The sequence below is a fragment of the Lithobates pipiens genome, unplaced genomic scaffold (genome assembly GCF_037356315.1).
Source record: "Lithobates pipiens isolate NorthernLeopardFrog02 unplaced genomic scaffold, aLitPip1_a1.2 Scaffold_13, whole genome shotgun sequence".
Taxonomy (NCBI): domain Eukaryota; kingdom Metazoa; phylum Chordata; class Amphibia; order Anura; family Ranidae; genus Lithobates; species Lithobates pipiens.
In genome coordinates this window covers 197,364,608-197,385,613 of record NW_027507718.1, presented here as the reverse complement: position 1 = coordinate 197,385,613, position 21,006 = coordinate 197,364,608, and the positions used below count along the sequence as shown (strand labels likewise).

The 21,006-nt window shown below is 40.8% G+C and overlaps 1 protein-coding gene across 1 annotated transcript in view; it reads right to left on the bottom strand.

Annotated features, from left to right (window-relative positions):
* Positions 1-21,006, bottom strand: part of DNAH6 (dynein axonemal heavy chain 6) — a 418,858-nt gene that overhangs the window by 340,924 nt on the left and 56,928 nt on the right. The window contains exons 5-8 of the mRNA XM_077476093.1: positions 18,985-19,252; positions 15,656-15,790; positions 7,178-7,301; positions 3,639-3,774 (exon numbers count right to left, since the gene is read on the bottom strand). Coding sequence (XP_077332219.1) covers positions 3,639-3,774; positions 7,178-7,301; positions 15,656-15,790; positions 18,985-19,252 — 663 coding nt within the window. The remainder of the gene's footprint in view (positions 1-3,638; positions 3,775-7,177; positions 7,302-15,655; positions 15,791-18,984; positions 19,253-21,006) is intronic.

Sequence of the window (21,006 nt, the reverse complement as noted above, 5' to 3'; positions counted from 1 at the left end):
AACAGTGATAAGCAATTTCGTTTTGTAAATGGTATTTTTCAAAATCCCTGAATGAGTTAGAAACATGCATATTTTTACCAATAATATAATATTTATTTGTTTAACCATTAACATCAGTTATCATGATTTTTTTATATATATATATATTTACATACACCATAGGACAATATTTGTTGCCCACTATTTAGAATAAGAAAGAATCTTTCATCTCCATTCAACACATACCTATGCATCTTGGATAATTATCCATATATCTTATTATTTTAACGCTTGTGTTTGTCCCTGAAATGTGGGTTTCAAAACTATTTCTGTTCTTTTTTATTAAAGGTTTTGAATGTTTGCTAGGGAACTTTCATCCTTTTTATATACAATGATGCCTAGTCTACACCTTAAACCTTCCCTAATATCATTTGTATTTAGCATTCGATCTCAAATACTAATTTTGAATACGTCCTCTAATGATGTTTCAGAGGATGCTGGGACTGTGACATCATAATGGGCGGGGACATCACCCGGCGATGTCCCTATATAAGTCGCCGCACGCCACGTCCCTGTCATTGTGGCCAGAGACAGCGACGAGTCAACAGCTGAAGAAGAGAAGAACAGAAGGTGGCGACGAAGATAGTGGCGACAGTGGCGATAGAAGACCGGGCCACCGCTTGTAAAAGAGCTAGAAGAAGGCGCGGAGGCCCGGCAAGAAGAACCGAAGAGGGGGACAAGACCCCTGAAGTCAGAAGAAGAGGGCGGCGATGAAGAACAAAGCTGCGCTCCTCCTCTAGTAAAAGAGCTAGCAGAAGATAGCGGAGGAGTCCAGCGAGAAGACCCCTGAAGACGGAAGAAGACCCCCGGAGCTGTGCAATAAAATATTTTTAACCCTTGTGTGTTGTGTTTTATTTACATTTTTTTCACAGGTGAATGGGTAGGGGTACATTGTTCCCGATACTCATTTACATAGGGTGGGGGCCCGGGATCCGGGGGCTCCCTTATTAAAGGAGGTTCACGGATTCCGATAAGCTCCCTGACTGCAGACCCCGACAACCAACAGCCAGGGTTGTCGGGAAGAGGCCCTTGTCCTCATCAACATGGGGATAAGGTGCCAAAGCACCCCCCCATGTTGAGGGCACACAGCCTGGTACGGCTCAGGAGAGGGGGGGCGCTCGCTCGTCCCCATCCCCTTTCCTGACCGGCCAGGTTGCGTGCTCGGATAAGGGTCTGATATGGACCTGGGGGGACCCCATGTCATTTTTTCAGTGTAGGGCTTCCCCTTTAACTCCATACCAGGTGACGGGGCCAGCGACGCTTCTTTCGCTAGTCCCGGCTACCTGAAGCCGCGCTCAAAATGAACGGACTTTTCTCCGTGCGCTGGAAAGTCTGTTCATTTCAAAAGTACAGCGGACTAGCACACACACGGCCGTATTGTCCGGCGGACTAAGAAAGTAGTTTTGCACCAAAATATGTCCGCCGGACTTTTGGGTAAAAAAAGTCTGCCGGAGTCCACACACGGAGGGATTGTCCGGCGGACTTTTCCACCGGATTGTTTGATCTTGTGTATGTGGCATAAGGCCTCCCGCAATGCTGAACCTACATTTCTATTTCATCATCTATTTCTATTTTCATCTATTTCATCAATCTACCACAGCAGGTTATACTAAAATGAAGAATAAAACCCTTATATTTGGAAGTGAGACATATAGATACCTTCTGTTTTAAGATAGCTCTACTGAGTTTTGCGCTTCTTTAGTGGATGGAGCCCTCGATAATCACCTGCACATTAGCAGGTTTTACTACATTGCAAAGTTTTGTGTGACCTAACAAATGGAATTTTCTGACTGGAGGAGAGCATTGAGAAATGATCTAATCAATAGGCTAGTTTTTCTTTAAGCATTCATCTACTTAAATATTCAGTCATTAAGCTGTATTGCCTTGATTGCAGTGGGGAAACACAAATAGTCATTACTTTGTATGTTATCTGGCAGGGGTGTCTGCATTAGAAAACTAACTGAATAAGATTATAATTGTGCTGGTAGCTTACGCATATGTACTTCAACTAAATATTTAGCTATTTGCCTAAACTTAAAGATCACAAGCAAACCTAAACTTGCAAAAATATTTCTTTATTTTTTACAGTTGTTATTTGAACTTGGACACTTGGAAAATCACACCATGAATCTTGAAGCTGCAAGTAACTTGGATATTTCCAGTCTGGCTAACTTTATTTGGTGCTCTAATGAACTTGCTGGTGTAGCGGTACCCCCGTAAAGGGCTGTGATGTGGCCCACCTGTCCCCCTGCCCGGCCCGGCATTCACTTCCCAGACACTCCAAGACAATGAACAGTCCTGTTGTCTTTGTTTTGTTGTTTTATTGAGGGAAATTTAACTTGGATGGGTTATGGGAAATATTTGAATGCCCAGTAAAATAATAGCAAAATTGCTAGGAACATTCTTTGTACACTTCTCCAAACTCCTCATGCACAACTCTTGCTTGCAGACTATTCCTCTCGCCCTCTCTCCTGCATAACTCTTCACTCCAGGAGCAGCTAGCACATGTTCAGGCCTGACACTGGCTCAGCCAGGCCTAAGTCTTTTGTGCTAGCTGTCCTATAGGTGTATTACTGCTTCCAGTCAGCCCTCTTCAGGCCCTGCCAGACCAGCTGGCTGCAGCTGCTGACTTCACTGCCGACATTGCAATCCTCCCTACTGGCTCCACACCCAGCTCTGACTTTTTCCTCTCAGTCCTCTCTGGCATGCCTCTTCAGTCCTCCTAAATGTACAAGTTGTTCCCCCCTGAAGGCTTTCCTTGCAGTATTAGCTCCTGCATGTCCTCTCGGACTCCTCCTGTGCCTCCTGTCCACATCCTTCATGCTTTCTTGAAGGGCTCCATCCTGCACCTGAGTTCCAGGCCCAGGTTAACCACCCAACCCCCCCCCCCCCGAACTGGGAGCTCCCTCAAAGGCCCTCACAGCCTAGTACTCCATTCTAAGTTCTTTCACCCGACAACTCCTCCCCAGCTGGACTCTAGGTATTTCAAGGAGGCCTACCCCTGCCAATCCTAGTTGGGTATTGGTCAGGGCTCCCTGAGACACCGCAGACAGCCCCACCTCTCTTCCCCTCCTCTTCTTCTAGAATCCTCTAGAAGATAGAGGGAGGTAACAGTGAGATGATGCTGTCTGTGAGTCATAGCTGCTATGCTGAGCCACACTCAACCCACACAAACCAAAACAAACAGGCCTAGCTTTCAGCTAGGCCTGCCATCATTTACCTATACTCACGAAAAAAATAACTAATCTAGCACCTACCTATGTAGAGGGTGCTACACTAGCATCATTTTAACTCAGCTTCTGAAACCCACAACACTCTCAACTGGTAATTAGAATCAAATAATATCTCACACTTTAAAAAAAATAGAAGAAACAGCTGCGAAAAAAGAAATGACAATGTCCATAGCATCCAATCAAATTTTTTTTTTCTAATGTTAACTAATAAAATTTTATTTGAAACACAAGTTTATAAAATATTGTTACACATTCTGTTTATTGACATGCGTTTATTCATGTTACCTTACTACTAGTATTTAGATAATTAAAAGAAGTATACTGTATCTACTATATTGCTACTATTGTCATAGCTTGTCCACTGACCATGTTAGCCTTCTGCAGTGAGACCTCTTGTTTGCCTGTTCTGTGTATGTCATTTTATCAGAAGATTCTCCAAAGGGGTCACCTTCAATGTGAGACAGACCCAGCATATCTTGTGCTGAAGATTCAATTAAAATTCCTTTTTGGAACAAAACATTAACACATTTTTAAGCTCAATTAAGGCTCATGTTTTGGCCAGCACACACAAACACATGCACATATCTAAACCGGTAAAAAAAAAAAAACAAGTTCATAATAAAGTCTAGTAGAATTTCACTTACAGCTAACCTACAGGCAGACATAAAAGGTGCAAACTGATACAGCTCTGTATTAATTAATACATCATTCGATTTTTACACGCAAGAGCTCAGAGGAGGGGGGCGTAGGTAGCACAAAGAGCCAATCTGTTGTGCTGCAGTGTAAGAAGCATGCAGATAGAGAGGAGAGAGCAGAGTGAATGAAAGATGAGCTTATTGATGGGCTGCCTCTCCTTTCACAGTCTAGTCACATACTGGCGGTGGGTATTAGACCTGTAAGTGTTCTTGAACTGCAAAAGAAAAAAAAAAGTCTCCTGTTCTGCCAGACAGGGCTGTAGTGCAGGGAAGTGCAGTCAGGGAAGGCAGGTGAGGCAGATCCTCATCTGCCATGAACTTAAAAAAAAAATGATCGAGCTTCAAGGGTTATAGCTCGGTGACCTCAGGGAATGTAGCTGACGTCCTACCCCACTACTGGTCAAAATTTGGGACTTCTATGACCTATTGTTTAGGAGGTAAGGGTCTCCTTGCACTGCCTGTCAAAAGCTACATACAGACAGAGCGGCCAGTTTAAATACAAGCTGGCACACTTTGTTTGCAGCAGACTGAGAGGATGAGCTCACAGTGGCTTTCTTCACTTTTTGTCAGAAGCACTGAGCTTAATGGACAGCTTGGAGTCTTGGACCAATGGTAAAATACCATTGAGCCAAGCTGTCCAATAAAAATGCTGCAGTGGAGGCACGCCTTTTACTGCAGTGTCATAGAAGGGGGCATGTGTCTAAAAGAAAAATGCTCCCTTCCAGCCCAGCCCTCCTAACTACAAGGAAAAAACATGGGTATAAAGATTTACCCATAATCCCATGTTTTTCTCACACAGGGAGAATGAGAATCTGCTGCTGTTAAAAATGTACTGTTTAAATCAAGATAAATCATGTGTGGAAGAGCTGTGTATATTACAGAATGGATGGAGAGAAATATAAATCATTTGGCAGGTCAAATACCTCCCATATATGAATTTCATCTGTGTATTTAGCGGTTTGCCTGGAGCTCAGCTTTAAAAATTAGATACAGTACTTCCCTTAGGTTAATTTAAAGCAAGGCAAAGGATATACCACCTCCCCTTCTCCAACTCTACCACCCAATTTTGTGCCCCCAATCATACCACTGCCTACATCTAAGCAAATATTATGGATAGAAGAAAATAATCAAACTCTTCTCACCTCTGCCAAGGATGGTATGGAAAGACAAAAAAAGCAACAGGAAAATTATATAAATGTTACTGGAGCAAGCAATAATCTGTATTAACCATGGTGAATGTTACTTACTATTGTTTGTCATAAATAAAATGTATTTTGGATTATGTTAGTATTTACGTACGCAATAATTAAGAAAGCTTTATATACAGTGCCTTAAAAAAGTATTCATACCCCTTGAAATTTTCCACATTTTGTCATGTTACAACCAAAAACATAACTGCATTTTATTGGGATTTTATGTGATAGACCAACACAAAGTGGCAGATAATTGTGAAGTGGAAGGTACATGATAAATGGTAAAAAATATGTGTAATGGTCCTCTGCGTTACTACTAGTAAATAAAATAAAAAATAATAAAGAAAAGCAGCAAAACCTAATAGTGTTCACAACTACACAAATAAATAAAATTAAAATTTCAGTGCTCTTGCGCATAACCTACAAACCTCCATTAACGGAATCAATCAACAAAAATATTAAATTAATACGATAATGTGAAATGAATTGCATTTGATGTTCATCCAAATAATAGTGACACGATTAATTAAATATGTGCAGTGAAGTCCATAAGTGAAGATAGTCCAATTGCTCAAAGTAGTGAAGATGGAGCATCAATAAAACTTGGTAGTTTATCCAATGAGTGAAACCGCTGACACCACACCCCTGTGCTCACAGAATTCTTACCTCATAGGCATAAGTCATATACCTTGGAACAAAATCCAATAAAAACTGCAAATTCCACTTCCAGGATCAACAATAAGCTTTTTTGCATCAAAAAATTCCACCCCACATATCCAATGTTTCGTTCAATATGTAAGGTAAATAAACCTCCAATAGTGTATTACCATTAAAAAGAAGTTTATTCAGATAAAAAATACCTGCTTACATAAAAGCAGCAGCAGGTGCGCCAAAGGGAGACAAACATTCGGTGTTTCGCGGCACCTCGCACGTCACTTCCGGTCCGCGGTATACTTTTTAGCAGCATGTTGTGGGGATGCTTTTCTTCAGCAGGAACAGGGAAGCTGGTGAGAGTTGATGGGAAGATAGATGGGGACAAATACAGGACAATCTTAGAAGAAAACCTGTTATGACCCATACACACTATCAGTTTTTACCAAAACCATATAATATGAGGTCAAATCTTAGGAGTTTCAATTTGTATGCAATCAGGCAGGCCCTTGCACTACATGGCTTTGGTAAACCTGAAGGAAAAACTCAGTAGAAAAACTGATAGTGTGTATGGGGCTTTAGAGTCTGCAAAAGACTTGAGACTGGGGCGGAGGTTCACCTTCCAGCAGGACAACGACCCTAAACATACAGCCAATGCTGCAATGGAATGGTTTAGATCAAAGTATATTCATGTGTTAGAATGGCCCAGTCAAAGTCCAGACTTAATTTTAATTGAAAATCTGTGGCAAGACTTGAAAATTGCTGTTCACAGACGCTATCCATCTAATCTGACAGCTTGAGCAAAAATGTCACTCTCTAGATGTGCAAAGCTGATAGAGACATACCCAAAAAAACTTGAAGCTGTAATTGCAGTGAAAGGTGGTTCTACAAAGTATTGACTTGGGGGGGCTGAATACAAATGCACGCAACACTTTTCAGATTTTTTTGGGTAAAAAGTTTTGAAAACCATTTATTATTTTCCTTCTACTTCACAATTATGTGCCACTTTGTGTTGGTCTATCACATAAAATCTCAGTAAAATACATTCACGTTTTTGGTTGTAACATGACAAATGTGCAACATTTCAAGGGGTGTGAATACTTTTTCAAGGCACTGTATGTGCAAACATTTGGTTGCTAATTACACATTTATTAAGATTAAGCAATATCGCTTCAATAAAATACAAATTAGTTTAACATGAGCCTAAAATATTTTAGTTTTACATCCTAAATCAAAAAATTCCTTTCCTTGTTAAAGTAATTCTAAACCACAAAAGATGTATACAGTAGCTCGCACTGACAATACAATATTATGATAGATATTTGATATGGTAAATTATTTATATGTGCATGGATTCTGATTTTACCTGGATTTTCTAAATCATTGGGGTAGTCATCTGGTCTAAATCCAGCTTCTAACAAAGCTGTTCGACTAGCGCTCCTGACCACTTCCTTTGCTAGGTCACGGAACTCAGACAATCGATTTGCAACCTAAGAGAAAACACAATTGGTATTTTTTTAATTCTAAAATCAAGAAGATATTTATGGTAGGTTATTCTTGTATTTGCAGCTCATGTTTCCGCAGTCCTATATACAACTGACATAGGGCAGCTCATGCCTATCTATTTCTTGCATGCAGAAACACATTTATTAATATGTGGTTAATGTATAACTTGGAAGTGCAATTAAAAAAAAACAGCAACTGAAATTATAGGCAAACATACACAATTTCCCTTAATTGTGGAATTTTGTGTGCATTTTTAGAGCATCTGCACCTTGAAGAGTCTATAATCTAATTTTTCTCCCTTGTTTTGCATAATGCATAAACAAAAAACTTGCATTTAAAATGAACAGACATGCACATAAACGTATGCAGTAACATACTGGTCAAGAAGTATCTCTGTATGTCCATAGGGGTGAATGGGCTTAGATACATCACATCTCCCACAGTATGTGAACAAGTTAACAAATCACTGAGTTCAGGTGTTTCCAGTGAAGTGTATTGTTAATGTTATAGCATACAGTGTGTTTTAGACAACTGTGGACTTACATCCTTGTGGCAACAGTCTAGGGAAGACCTTTTACTGTTGCAGCATGGCTGTGCCTCTGTGCACAAAGGCAGGTCCCTACAAACATGGTTTGATGCGTTTAGTGTGGTTGGGTGTCCACAATTTTTTTCCCATATAATGAATATGTGGCAGTTTCTACTTAAAATATAGCCCTGTTTTTTTGTTGGTATATTGATAATTTTTATGAATTGATTTAATTCGTGAACAGGTTCAATTCCTGAATTATGTAATTTCTACTGCTGGCTTTTCGAAGGACCCAGAGAAACTTTCAGCAATCTTACAGTGGCCCCGGCACATGGGTTTACATCTTTTGCAACGTTTTCTTTCCTTTGCCAACTATTATCGGAAGTTTATTCGTAACTTCTCGTCTCGGGTCAAGCCCCTGACTGATATCACCAGAAAGGACGGTAACTCACAGAGTTGGTCTCCGAAGTCCATAAAGGCCTTTGAGAGTCTCAAGGCTGCCTTTGTTTCTGCTCCTATGTTGTCACATCCTGATCCTACGCTACTTTTTATCCTTGAGGTTAATGCTTCTGAGACTGGAGTTTCCATCCTTCTGTCTCAATGTCCTACTTCTGAGAGCGCTATCCATCCTTGTGGCTACTTTTCAAAGAAATTGTCACCTGCAGAGTGCAATTACGACATTGGGGACAGAGAGCTGTTAGCAATCATTTTAGCCCTGAAAGAATGGAGACATCTCTTCGAAGGTACAGCTGTGCCGGTTCTCATTCTTACTGACCATAAGAATCTCACATTCTTGTCTGAGGCTAAACGCCTCTCTCCCAGAAGGGTGCGATGGGCTCTTTTATTGTCAAGTTTCAATTACATTGTCTCATTCTTACCCGGTACTAAGAATGTAAGGGCTGAAGCTTTGTCACAACAATTTTCCTCCACTTCCAAGATGTAGTCGGTTCAGGTTCCTGTGATTCCTACCGATCGTATTCTGGCTAGGGTTCGCACCAGTCTCACTTCTCCTTTGGGTGACAAAATTCTTGCTGCTCAGGTCCATGCTCCTCCTGAGAAACCTTGTGACCGATGCTTTGTCCCAGAGAGTCTCCGTACTGCCATGCTCCAGACTTACCATTCTCTCAAGGCTGCTGGCCACTCTGGAAGGAATCTTTTGGGCCATTTCCCAACAATTCTGGTGGACTAGTTTACGTGCTGATGTAAATGTCCATAGCTGCCTGCTCTGTGTGTGCTCAGAATAAGACTCCACAACACCTTCCAAGGGGCCTCCTATAACCCATACCCAATGGAGAGAGACCCTGGACCCACCTGTCAATGGATTTCATTGTGGACTTACCCAACTTCCAGGGCAACACAGTTATCCTTATGGTGGTTGACCGGTTCTCGAAAATGTCTCATTGTATTCCACTTAAGAGTCGGTTCACACTGAGGCAGCACGACTTGCAGTGCGACTGCCTCAGGCGACCGGGATTCGACTTTAGCGGCGACTTGCAAAATGACTTCTGTATAGAAGTCAATGCAAGCCGCCCCAAAAGTTGTACAGGAACCTTTTTCTAAGTCGGAGCGACTTGAGTCGCTCCGATTAGAATGGTTCCATTGCACAGAACGGGACACGACTTGTCAGGCGGCTAAGTCGCCTGTCGAGTCACCCCTGTGCCAACTGGCTCTAAGAAGTTGCCCAATTCTAAGGAACTGGCTTCCATTTTTGCTCGGGAGAACTTTCACTTACATGGGCTACCCAAGGTGATCGTCTTGGACAGGGGTAGTCAGTTTGTGTCCCGGTTCTGCCTGATGGTCTTCTGAGGTGGAGGGGTTGTTGAGGAGGGGGTACTGTCAGGGCTGGGCACAGCCCTTCCTTCTCTGAGCTGGCGGCTAATTGCCAGCTCCTATCTCTCCACAGTGACTCACCTGTTGATGATATCCTGTTCATCAGTCCTGCTTACTTAAGCCATCCAGCCCAGATGATCTTTGCCTTCGCCTTGGTCACATCTCTAGAGACACTCTCCTGTGTTTCTGTTACAGACTTGCTTGGCTGACATTCCTTCTGGCTCTAGATCCTGCATGCTGTTCTACTACGCTGATCTCTAGCTCCCTGATGTTCTGGCTTGTCTGACTAGCCATTCTGGTTCCTGAACTCTGGCTATGTTTTGACTACGTTTACTCTGTTAACCTTTTTTATTATTATTAAACAAGTGTGATTTAACTGTACTTCTGTCTCAGTCTGATTCATGGTTTCTGACACATCCACAGTCTCCACTACAGCCACCATTGCACCTCCCCCACCCTTTACAGATTCCAAAGTCTTTGCTTCAGCCATCCTTGCATCCCTATCTGCCCTCCCACCCAAAAACCCATCCACACATTAGTTTCTCCCACAGCATCTGCTGTACCCCACCTGCAACCACAGTCTACACAGCACCTCTGCTGCACCACCCCTACAACCACTATTTACACAGCAGATGCACTCCCAGCCTTCTTTGCACCCCAGCTGCCCCAAGCAGTCTCCACAGCACCCACGGTCTCAGTCTGTGCTTCACCTGCAACATTCACTGCATCTAGTTTTTGCTGCACGGGCAGTCTCAGCTGCACCCACATTCTGATCTCTGCACCTGCAGCATCAAGCTTGTAATGCCTGATTCTTTTTTTGACAGACTTACACATTTTTAATCAGTTGGGATATTTAGTATATCATCATTTTAGACGACTCCTCGTTAAGATTTATGTATAATGGCAAATCTGTTTTTTATTATCTTGGCTAGAACAGTGCTTGGTCAGCTTTTGCTGTCTGTGTATTGTGGGGTAGATTCTTGTAACTAAGTGTCCCTGAGGAAATCTTTCCAGCTGTCACCAGTACAGGTGTCCTATTTGGAAGAATTTCCATTTGGCATTATATACACTTTAGTTGTTGGAAATAAATTCAGAGTTATGTTTTGCTGACAGATAACATGGCCCTAATAATGCTGTGGTATTCATTTTAGTTGCAGTAGAATATGCTGTTAGTGGATGATGATCATACTGTATATGCTTGTGTCTAGATAATAGACATACAGTTTAGGAAGTGACTAGTTAACTTAAACATGAAGCCTAAGGTTCCAGGGAATTCCAAAGACCTTCACATTACATTGCTGTATAAGTGGAGGATTACAGCAATCATTGAGCCAAGATGTGTACTGACATCAGTGTGATTTAATAATTCACTACAAAAATATATATGCATCTGTGCATTTTACACTATTTATGTATAAGCAAGATTTCTCCACATGTAAAACCTGTAAGGTGCAGGGCAGGTATGATGTTATTTTCAAGGCAAAGAAAGGCTACCCCTTATATAGACTTGTAAGGCACTGAAATAGTTTATAGAAAAAGCATATTTTATTAAACATAGTACTGTACACAGTTACTATGTACAAGGTACAAAATCACCACAACCATTGACAGTAAATTTCTCTTAGTTCACCCAAAATTTGACACGTTTCTGTCATGGTCCCTACCGTGTCTTCTGGACGGCCTGGCGTGGTCGTGCCCCAAGTGGCTCTGGGTGGTATTGAACTGATGACTGTTTGTTCTTGCTCCTGTTTCTTTGCCTCTGAGCCATACCTCAGTTCTATTCAGCCTGCTTTCCAGCCATGCCTAGTTTTGCATAAAGTACTGTGGGCAATTCTGTTTGTACCTGTCACTCTTGGATCAGCTGTGGCAGGTTGAAGGCTGATCTTCAGAGCGTATGATGGTATCACATCAAATAGTGGTCAGGCTAACCTGGGGGAGTTGGACGCCTGACAATACTGAAGCCATCTCATCTGGCCGCCATTTTGCTACTCCAGTGGGCATGTGTTGTCTGCCAGTGAAGCTATTGTGTCAGGGGGTCATGGGTGCATGTCGTCCTGATGTTGTACATGCATGGTTGGGATAGGGGAGTGCGCGTTCGGCTTAAGAAGGTCGACACCTACCTGATCTCCTCCCCCATCTCAGGCGCAGCTGATAATAATTGGTTGTGTTAATGATTGGAGTGAGAGGAATATATTAAGCAAGCCTAAGTCTGACATGGCTGACATCCACGGGGTGGTCTGGATGCCAGGACATGTCTCCATGCGGCTGCTTCCCACATATTACCCACTTCAGCCCCGGAAGAATTTCCCCCCTTCCTGACCAGAGCACTTTTTGAGATACGGCACTGCGTAGCTTTAACTGTCAATTGCGCGGTTGTGTGACATTGTACCCAAACAAAATTGAAGTCTTTTTTTTTCCACAAATAGAGCTTTCTTTTGGTGGTATTTGATCACCTCTGCATTTTTAATTTTTTGCGTTATAAACAAAAAAGAGCGTCAATTTTGAAAAAAATCTATATTTTTTACTTCTTGCTATAATAAATATCCCCCAAAAATATATAAAAAAAAGTCTTTCTCAGTTTAGGCCGATATGTATTCTTCTACATATTTTTGGTAAAAAAAAAAATGCAATAAGCGTATATTGATTGCAAAATAGTGGATTTATGGCACTTTTATTATAATTTTTTTATTAGTAATGGCGGCAATCTGCGATTTGTATCATGACTGCGACATTGCAGCGGACACATCGGACACTTTTGACACTATTTTGGGACCAGTGACATTTATACAGCAATCAGTGCTATAAAAATGCACTGATTACTGTGTAAATGACACTGGCAGGGAAGAGGTTAAACACTAGAGGTAGATCAAGGGGTTAAGTGTATCCTAGGGAGTGATTCTAACTGTGGGGGGAATGGGCCCACTACAACATGACAGAGATCACTGCTCCCAATGACAGGGAACAGTAGATCCCTGTCATGTTGCTAGGCAGAACAGGCAAATGCCTTGTTTACATAGGCATCTTCCCATTCTGCCACTCCGTGTCATGATCCCGCGGACTTGATGTCTGCCGGGGGCCTTCGGCAAACTCACGGAGTATGCAGCGGGACCACGCAACCACTAAGCCGCGTCTTAAAGGGGACATACAGGTACACCCATTTGCCCAGCTGCGCCATTGTGCCAACGTACACCGTCGTACTCTGGTTGGCTAGGGGTTAAGGTATGCCTTACTGGATAATCTGAACAGGGCTCCAATACCCACATTATAACTACTCTTATCACTATTGCTGCTCTATCTATATGATAATTAACACTCAATAACATCAGTGTTAACCTCTGCTTTGGCCATTAATATTTGCTCTTGTGGACAGCTTTCAATTACTTTTTATATTCCTGCATCCGTTTTAGCCCACTTGAAGGGCTTATAGACTATTGATAAGCCACATATTTAAACGGTGCAATTTATCTTATATGTGGTCCATCTACCTTTATACCCTTCTATAAAATCCTGCCACATTACTTGGAGCATGTGGTATTTTGTAAGATTTGGTGATATTGATTAACATGAAGGGGTGCTCTTTGTATATCTAATATCATCATAAAAAGTAACACCTATATACATATATCAATATTAATGACTGTTTGTTATTCAACAAACGTATTGTTCCCAGACAAACAGGTATGACACATATTTAGAGATTGTCTCTATACACCTATAATATTTTTGCATATATTCTTTTTATACTCTTTTTAACGAACACATAAGAAATGATGAAAAAAAAAAGCTACAAATTAAATAAGAAATGTAAGGTAGTCCAACAAAGATCATTTTTAATCATCCTCACTTACAGGGCTACGCCTTCCTTTGGCTTCAGTATTGTCAGGCGTCCAACTCCCCCAGATTAGCCTGGCCACATTCAGTTCCTACTTGATGTGATACCATCATACGCTCTGTAGATCAGCCATTTGAAACAGACAGACTTTTGGCAGACACGGTCCCGCTCATATTTCTTGTTTTTACTAAACTTTTTTGGAATGTTTCGTTTACGATATCGCCACAAAATATGTGAGTGTACACAATATTTTCTTGATAGTGAAATATATACTGCTAAGAATCTTATATTCCCATATATCTTGGGTTTAACTCTGTTTTATCACTACATTGTAGATATATGATTGATCTTTTTATAGACTCCCTGAAGAAGGAGACATAGATACTCTGAAACGCGTCACATTTTTGAGTGAACTACAAGAAATTTACTGTCAATCATTGTGGTGATTTAGTACCTTGTACACAGTAACTAACCATTCCAATACATTTTATCTTTATTGTGTATATATACTATTTTTAATAAAATATGCTAATTCTATAAACTATTTCAGTGCATTAAAAGTCCATTTAGGGATATCATTATTGCTTATTTTCAAGGTCTAAAAATACATTTTCATATTTACCCTTTTCTAGCCAGTAGGGGGTAAGTGTGAGTCTGGCAGTTCAGAGTTTCAAATAGTTGGCTTACTGTGAATACACATAATTATACAGAGCCCTTATCTGAATGAATCAGATGACTGAATCAGAAGAGAAACACACTCCTCCTTTTTTTAACCATCTAAGCATCTTAGTGCCCTGTTCTAGAGGTTTAAGTGTAAAAAAGAGATTTTATACAAAAAACTATATCAATTAGATTAAGAATGTATAAACTTTAAAAATTAAAATAAAATTAACCAAAAGTCACTACTATTTCCACTTAATAACTGTTATATCCTTATAAGTCCAGACTGCCTTGGGTCTAGATTCCTTGGACAATTAAACTTTTGTGAATCTTCACTTTGAGCAAATTGACTAATTTCAGGTAAAATACTGACTTTTACGTTTAATTATGTCCCCACTTTAACATCTCAGAGACACAGGAAAGCAATTGCAAAGATCTCATGTCCGTGGATAGGCTTCAAGAAAGCCATCAAACCACTTTCAGAGAAACAGTTGATCAGCAGCTTAAAGCCTCTCCCAATCAATAATATTTCCCTGATAATAATGCAGCACCAGATCGAATTCTACCATGCTCCACCTTCTATTGTAGCCACCCAAAAGCTTGGCTGAGCTCAGAAGAGCTTACAAATTGAGTGCTTTGCAACTGTTTGCCAGCAACATTACATATTGTGCCTGCACAACCATCCACCCTCTGAAACTTAAGCCCCACACACACTCACATCAGATTTTCTGCTGATTTTTTCCTTCAGATTTACCAAAACCATATAATATGAGGTCAAACCTTAGGAGTTCAATTTGTATGCAATCAGGCAGGCCCTTGTACTACATGGTTTTGGTAAATCTGAAGGAAAATAGCAGAAAATCTCATAGTGTGTATGGGGCTTTAAGGTCAGTTTCACTTGGCTAGGTGTAAAAGTGTCAATGCATTGCCAACTCTGCAATATAAGGGCACTTTCACACTGCCATCGCCCGTGCGTCGGCGGTAAAGCGACGCTATTTTTAGAAGCGATTTACCGCCGTTTTTGCAACACTTTTCAGCCGCTAGCGGGGCGATTTTAACCTGCGCTAGCGGACAAAAAAGGGTTAAAACCGCCCGCAAAGCACCACTTTGCCAGCAGTTCGGTGCCACTGCCCATTGATTTCAATGGGCCCTTTAGGGGCATTGTATTCAGCGCTCCTACAGCGATGCAAAGAAGCTGCTTGCAGGACTTTTTTTTTACATCCTGCCAGCGCAGCCCGAGTGCTTTCCCACTGGAATTGCAGCTGAGGCTTTTTTCAGGCACTTTACAGGCACTATTTTTAGTGTTAAAGCACCTGAAAAATGTCTCCAGTGTGAAAGGGGTCTAAGTAGCCGAGAATATGTACTGATCACAAGACTGATTAAAACTGAGTAACCAATAGAGGTTAAAAGCAGCCCAATAATGATCAAACACACCAGCTCTTCTATCAAGTGCCAGATTCTTTAAAAATGGTTTATGAATTGTACTATACCTCTTGAAGCTGTTTAAATTGGTTGACTGCAAATTCTTTTAATGTATACGTATAACCTTTTTCAATGCGACACAGGCCCATGTCACTAATTCGATAACACATTTCTTGGATATTGAGGAGAGCAGGCCTCAGAAACTGGAAAAAAAGTAACAAAATATATATTTTAGCATATCGACGTTTAAGGGGATGAAGTATATGTAGGAAGAAAGAGTAAAACATGTAAAACAGTAATAAGAAGGTCCAATCCAACCATTTCATTATCTAAACCCGAAAACCAGAATTGTAATATATTGCAGCTTGCTAGTCCTTAAATGTGGTGATTGTATTAGTTTTCTGCCTTCTGTACTAGCTGAATATGTTCTTAACATTTTTGATAATAATGTTTGCCTTGTTTGTTTGCTAAATAAATAGGGTCCACAATTCTGCATTTAACTAATATGCTATCTAAAGCCTAATTTAAAAGCAAGTTAGCATCCTTATGTTTTTTTCCTTTACAAGTTTATTTTTAAGACATATTATTAAATGAGTCACAGCACTATGTTATAACAAGAGCAGAAAAAGGTCAGGAGATGTTTTAACAATTGTTAAAGGTTGAATTTGTTAATGTGTTGAAAAAGTTGCGATTTACACTGCTATATAAAGCGGGACAATTACATACATTTGTCTCAACTCTTTAAACAAAGCCATTTATATTCACAGGCAAAGTAATTTCACGAACTTTAGGCTGATGTGTCACTAAATAAATTAATTTACAAATAATTTTATGATTTTAATCAATGCCCACCTAACAAAAAATTAAAACAACTTCACGATTATTAATAAATATATACAGTGAATATACAGTATCTCACAAAAGTGAGTACACCCCTCAAATTTTTGTAAACATTTTATTATATCTTTTCATGTGACAACACTGAAGAAATGACAATTTGCTAGAATGTAAAGTAGCGAGTGTACAGCTTGTATAACAGTGTAAATTTGCTGTCCCCTCAAACACCTGGCAACAAAAGTGAGTACACCCCTAAGTGAAAATGTCCATATTGGGCCCAAAGTGTCAATATTTTGTGTGGCCACCATATTTTCTATCACTGCCTTAACCTTCTTGGGCATGGAGTTCACCAGAGCTTCACAGGTTGCCACTGGAATCCTCTTCCACTCCTCCATGATGACATCACAGAGCTAGTGAATGTTAGAGACCTTGCACTCCTCCACCTTCCGTTTGAGGATGCCCCACAGATGCTCAATAGGGTTTAGGTCTGGAGACATGCTTGGCCAGTCCATCACCTTTACCCTCAGCTTCTTTAGCAAGGCAGGGGTCGCCTTGGAGGTGTGTTTGGGGTCGTTATCATGTTGGGTTGGAATACTGCCCTGCGGCCCAGTCTCTGAAGGGAGGGGCTCATGCTCTGCTTCAGTATGTCACAGTACATGTTGGCATTTATTTTTCCCTCAATGAACTGTAGCTTCCCAGTGCCGGCAGCACTCATGCAGCCCCAAACCATGACACTCCCACCACCATGCTTGACTGTAGGCAAGACACACTTGTCTTTGTACTCCTCGCTTGGTTTCTGCCACACACGCCTGACACCATCTGAACCAAATAAGTTTATTTTGGTATCATCAGACCACAGGACATGGTTCCAGTAATCCATGTCCTTAGTCTGCTTGTCTTCAGCAAACTGTGAGCTTTCTTGTGCATCATCTTTAGAAGAGGCTTCCTTCTGGGACGACAGCCATGCAGACCAATTTGATGCAGTGTGCAGCATATGGTCTGAGCACTGACAGTCTGACCCCACACACCTTCAACCTCTGCAGCAATGCTGGCAGCACTCAAACGTCTATTTCCCGAAAGACAGACTCTGTATATGACGCTGAGCAAGTGCACTCAACTTCTTTGGTTGACCATGGCGAGGCCTGTTCTGAGTGGAACCTGTCCTGTTAAACAGCTGTATGTTCTTGGACACCATGCTGCAGCTCAGTTTCTTGGCAATGTTCTTATAACCCTGGCTATCTTTATGTAGAACAACAATTCTTTTTTTCAGATCCTCAGAGAGTTCTTTGCCATGAGGTGCCATGTTGAACATCCAGTGACCAGTGTGAGAGAGTGAGAGCAATAAGATCAAATTTAACACACCTGCTCCCCATTCACACCTGAGGCCTTGTAACACTAATGAGTCACATGACATTGGGGAGGGAAAATGGCTAATTGGGCCCAGTTTGGACATTTTTACCTAGAGGTGTACTCACTTTTGTTGCCAGTGGTTTAAACATTAATGGCTGTGTGTTGAGTTACTTTGAGAAGACACCCAATTTACACTCTTATACAAGCTGTACACTCACTACATTACATTGTAGCAAAGTGTAATTTCTTCAGTGTTGTCACATGAAAACCTAGAATAAAATATTTACAAAAATGTGAGGGGTGTACTCACTTTTGTGTGATACTGTGTGTATATATATATATATATATATATATATATATATATATATATATATATATATACACACACAATATAATATATGTATAAAAAGAACAAGCCCACACTGTAAGACACCATACATACTGATCATAACTAATCATATACTGTGTATAAGTGATAAGATCATTAAATCTGAACACCAAGCAGCTAATAACACTATTCAAATTTATACATAAAAGCTGCTTTACCTGTCAAAGAATTTGTACTTCTCTATATTGAGTCTTGAGATTTACAAAGTTCAACCAGAAAACACAGCCAGCCAGATGACCTGATTTTTCTCTGCTGCAGCAACTGACTAATGAGGTTATCATTTTGCTCTAGCCTCCTAGTGGTAGGTCTCCCGTCAGCCCATGTGCATGTAGGACATCTAAATAGTCTCTACTGTTGCCCTTCCCTCTCCAAGTCCAGGTGTTGCTGTATAGGTGATTACAAGAGCCTAAGACTGGGTAAACATAGGTCGAATATTGGCCGTTATTACTTAGTTTAACAGGAACCAGCCAAAATTTGGTCAGTGTGTACAGCTGTTTTTTGTCAAAGGTACATGCTGGAAAACCAGCATCCGATCAGTGCTCACAGCCAATGACTGCAAGCGCTGATCAGTGTGTTCTGGGGGGAATATAATAGCACAGTAGGAGAGATTTCCACACTAACATCGCTTGTATTAGTACAGTGGTATGTCAGGTTAGTGCGTGTATACCAGGCTTTAAATTAAGTCAAATTCAGATATTTATACTATTTGCATTCAAAATAAAAATCATATATGTAACTATGATCTTTTTTAATAGATGTATAACTGCATTCAGTGGTATTTTTGAATATCTGCCTGAAGTTCACCTGATTTGAGATACCTACTGAATTAACAATAAACAGATTTTCCTGCAGGGCCCTGCGACACTGACTAATCTTCTTGGCACGGACATTTTTTCTCCATACAGTAAAAGCTTTCCACTTGCGGAAGAGGGCAAAGGTAGGGATCTGCTTCAGAGCTTTGTGGTAAAGATATTCTTGTTTCCATCGATCCAACTCAAGGAATAGAACTTCTCCATTACAGATATGAGTGATTCCCCGATCACTTATGGTGTAATAGTCATTTTTGTTGATGTTGTCATGGTTCACAAGTCTGCATAGAAGATAAAGAACCACAGTGAAGTAAAGAAACTGACAATGATGCCACATCACTTTTTGCTTGAACTTGCATTGAATGGTTAGTAATGATAAACTTTTTATGTTTTTCATGCATCTGCAAACTTGGCAGTTACAAACACTGCATAGAAAAGTAATAAACATTTTCAATAAGCATGGTTTGAGTTAAATTTGTAGTATTTACCTTAAACCCCCCTTCCCCCAGACTAATCTCTCCCCATGCCCATTTTATGTACCTGAAGCCAGAGTCACATGACAATTCTTCTCTCTTCTTTGTTCACTTCTTCAGGGGTCAACATCACTGCCTGTGTGATGTAGACACCCCCTATTGATGGAGGTGACACTTACAGCAACCAGGTTCTCTCTCATAGGCTCCAGAGGCAGGAGAACTCATGGGGGGTGGTGAGGAGCCTGGTGGCTAAGAAGATAAATAGCAGGGAAATTCACATGCCGATTCTTCTCTCTTCTTTGTTCACTTCTTCAGGGGTAAACATAACTGCCTGTGTGATGTAGACCCCTCCTATTGATGGAGGTAACACTTACTGAAACCAGGTTCTCTCTCATAGGCTCCAGAGGCAGGAGAACTCATGGGGGGTGGTGAGGAGACTGGTGCCCAAGAAGATGAAAAGCAGGGAAAATGTATTTTCCCCAGTGTGGGAAATTAGCTTGGCTCATAGAGAAAACTGTGATTCATTACACTGCAAATAGGTTAAGCCAAGTACACACTAGTCATTTTTTTCTGTTCAACCCAGAAGGGCTGAACGAATACAAAACCTGACAGATCCGGAGGTGCCACTGTACTAACCATGCGATTATAGTACAGCGATCTCCTCTGCTGTGCTAATGTGTTCTGACAGGGGAACACCCCCACCAGAACACTCCAGTCAGGGTTCTCAGCCACTGGCTGAGAGCACAGATCGAGTATTGATCAGCAGACCTTTTTCAGTCATACCCCATGGGCCTACCCGCAGCAGTACACTTGTGCCAAGTATCAGCTTCAGTTTCTATTGAACTGGCCAATGCCGCCCGACATTCAGCCCATGTGTACTAGGCTTTAGGAAGAGCTGTTTGGAATAAAGACTGAGGAGTAAGGTCATTGATGCACAATGCACTATTTACATTTCTGAGCCTTAAAGTAATTGTTGATGTTATGTTCATATTTTTACATGCTTCCATATAGTTGGTATTACCAGAATTATATAATTTGCAGTTTTTGCAGTATATACGCATCTGTTAACTGACATTTTTCAAAACCTTTGTCTGAAATCAGGCCAATTACTGTGAAATCATTTTTAGCATTCAATCTTTTAATCAATTCCCTTGGGGTAGCTAAAGCAGTGAGAATGAAGGAAGACTTTTGTGCTGCCGAAATGTCTTTACTGACATCATAGCTAATTCCTGGCACCATTTTATTGTATTTTTATTAACACTTGAGAAGAAATACAAAGACAAGAACTGAACATACTCAGATATCATGCAAAAGCTGATAACATCAAAATACAATTTACAGTAAAACACACTATAAAATCTGTGTGGGCCGACATACACAGATGACTACTCATTTATTCTACAATATGAAGCAATACATTCCTTGGATCTGGCATATATGTTATCTGTTCTGAGTTATTAATACCAGACATAAAAAAAAACACCTTGAAACAGGAACCAAAATCATAAAACGAAGGGTATAACATGAAAGGGAGAAAGGGGAGGCAAAGAAAAATCAGAACT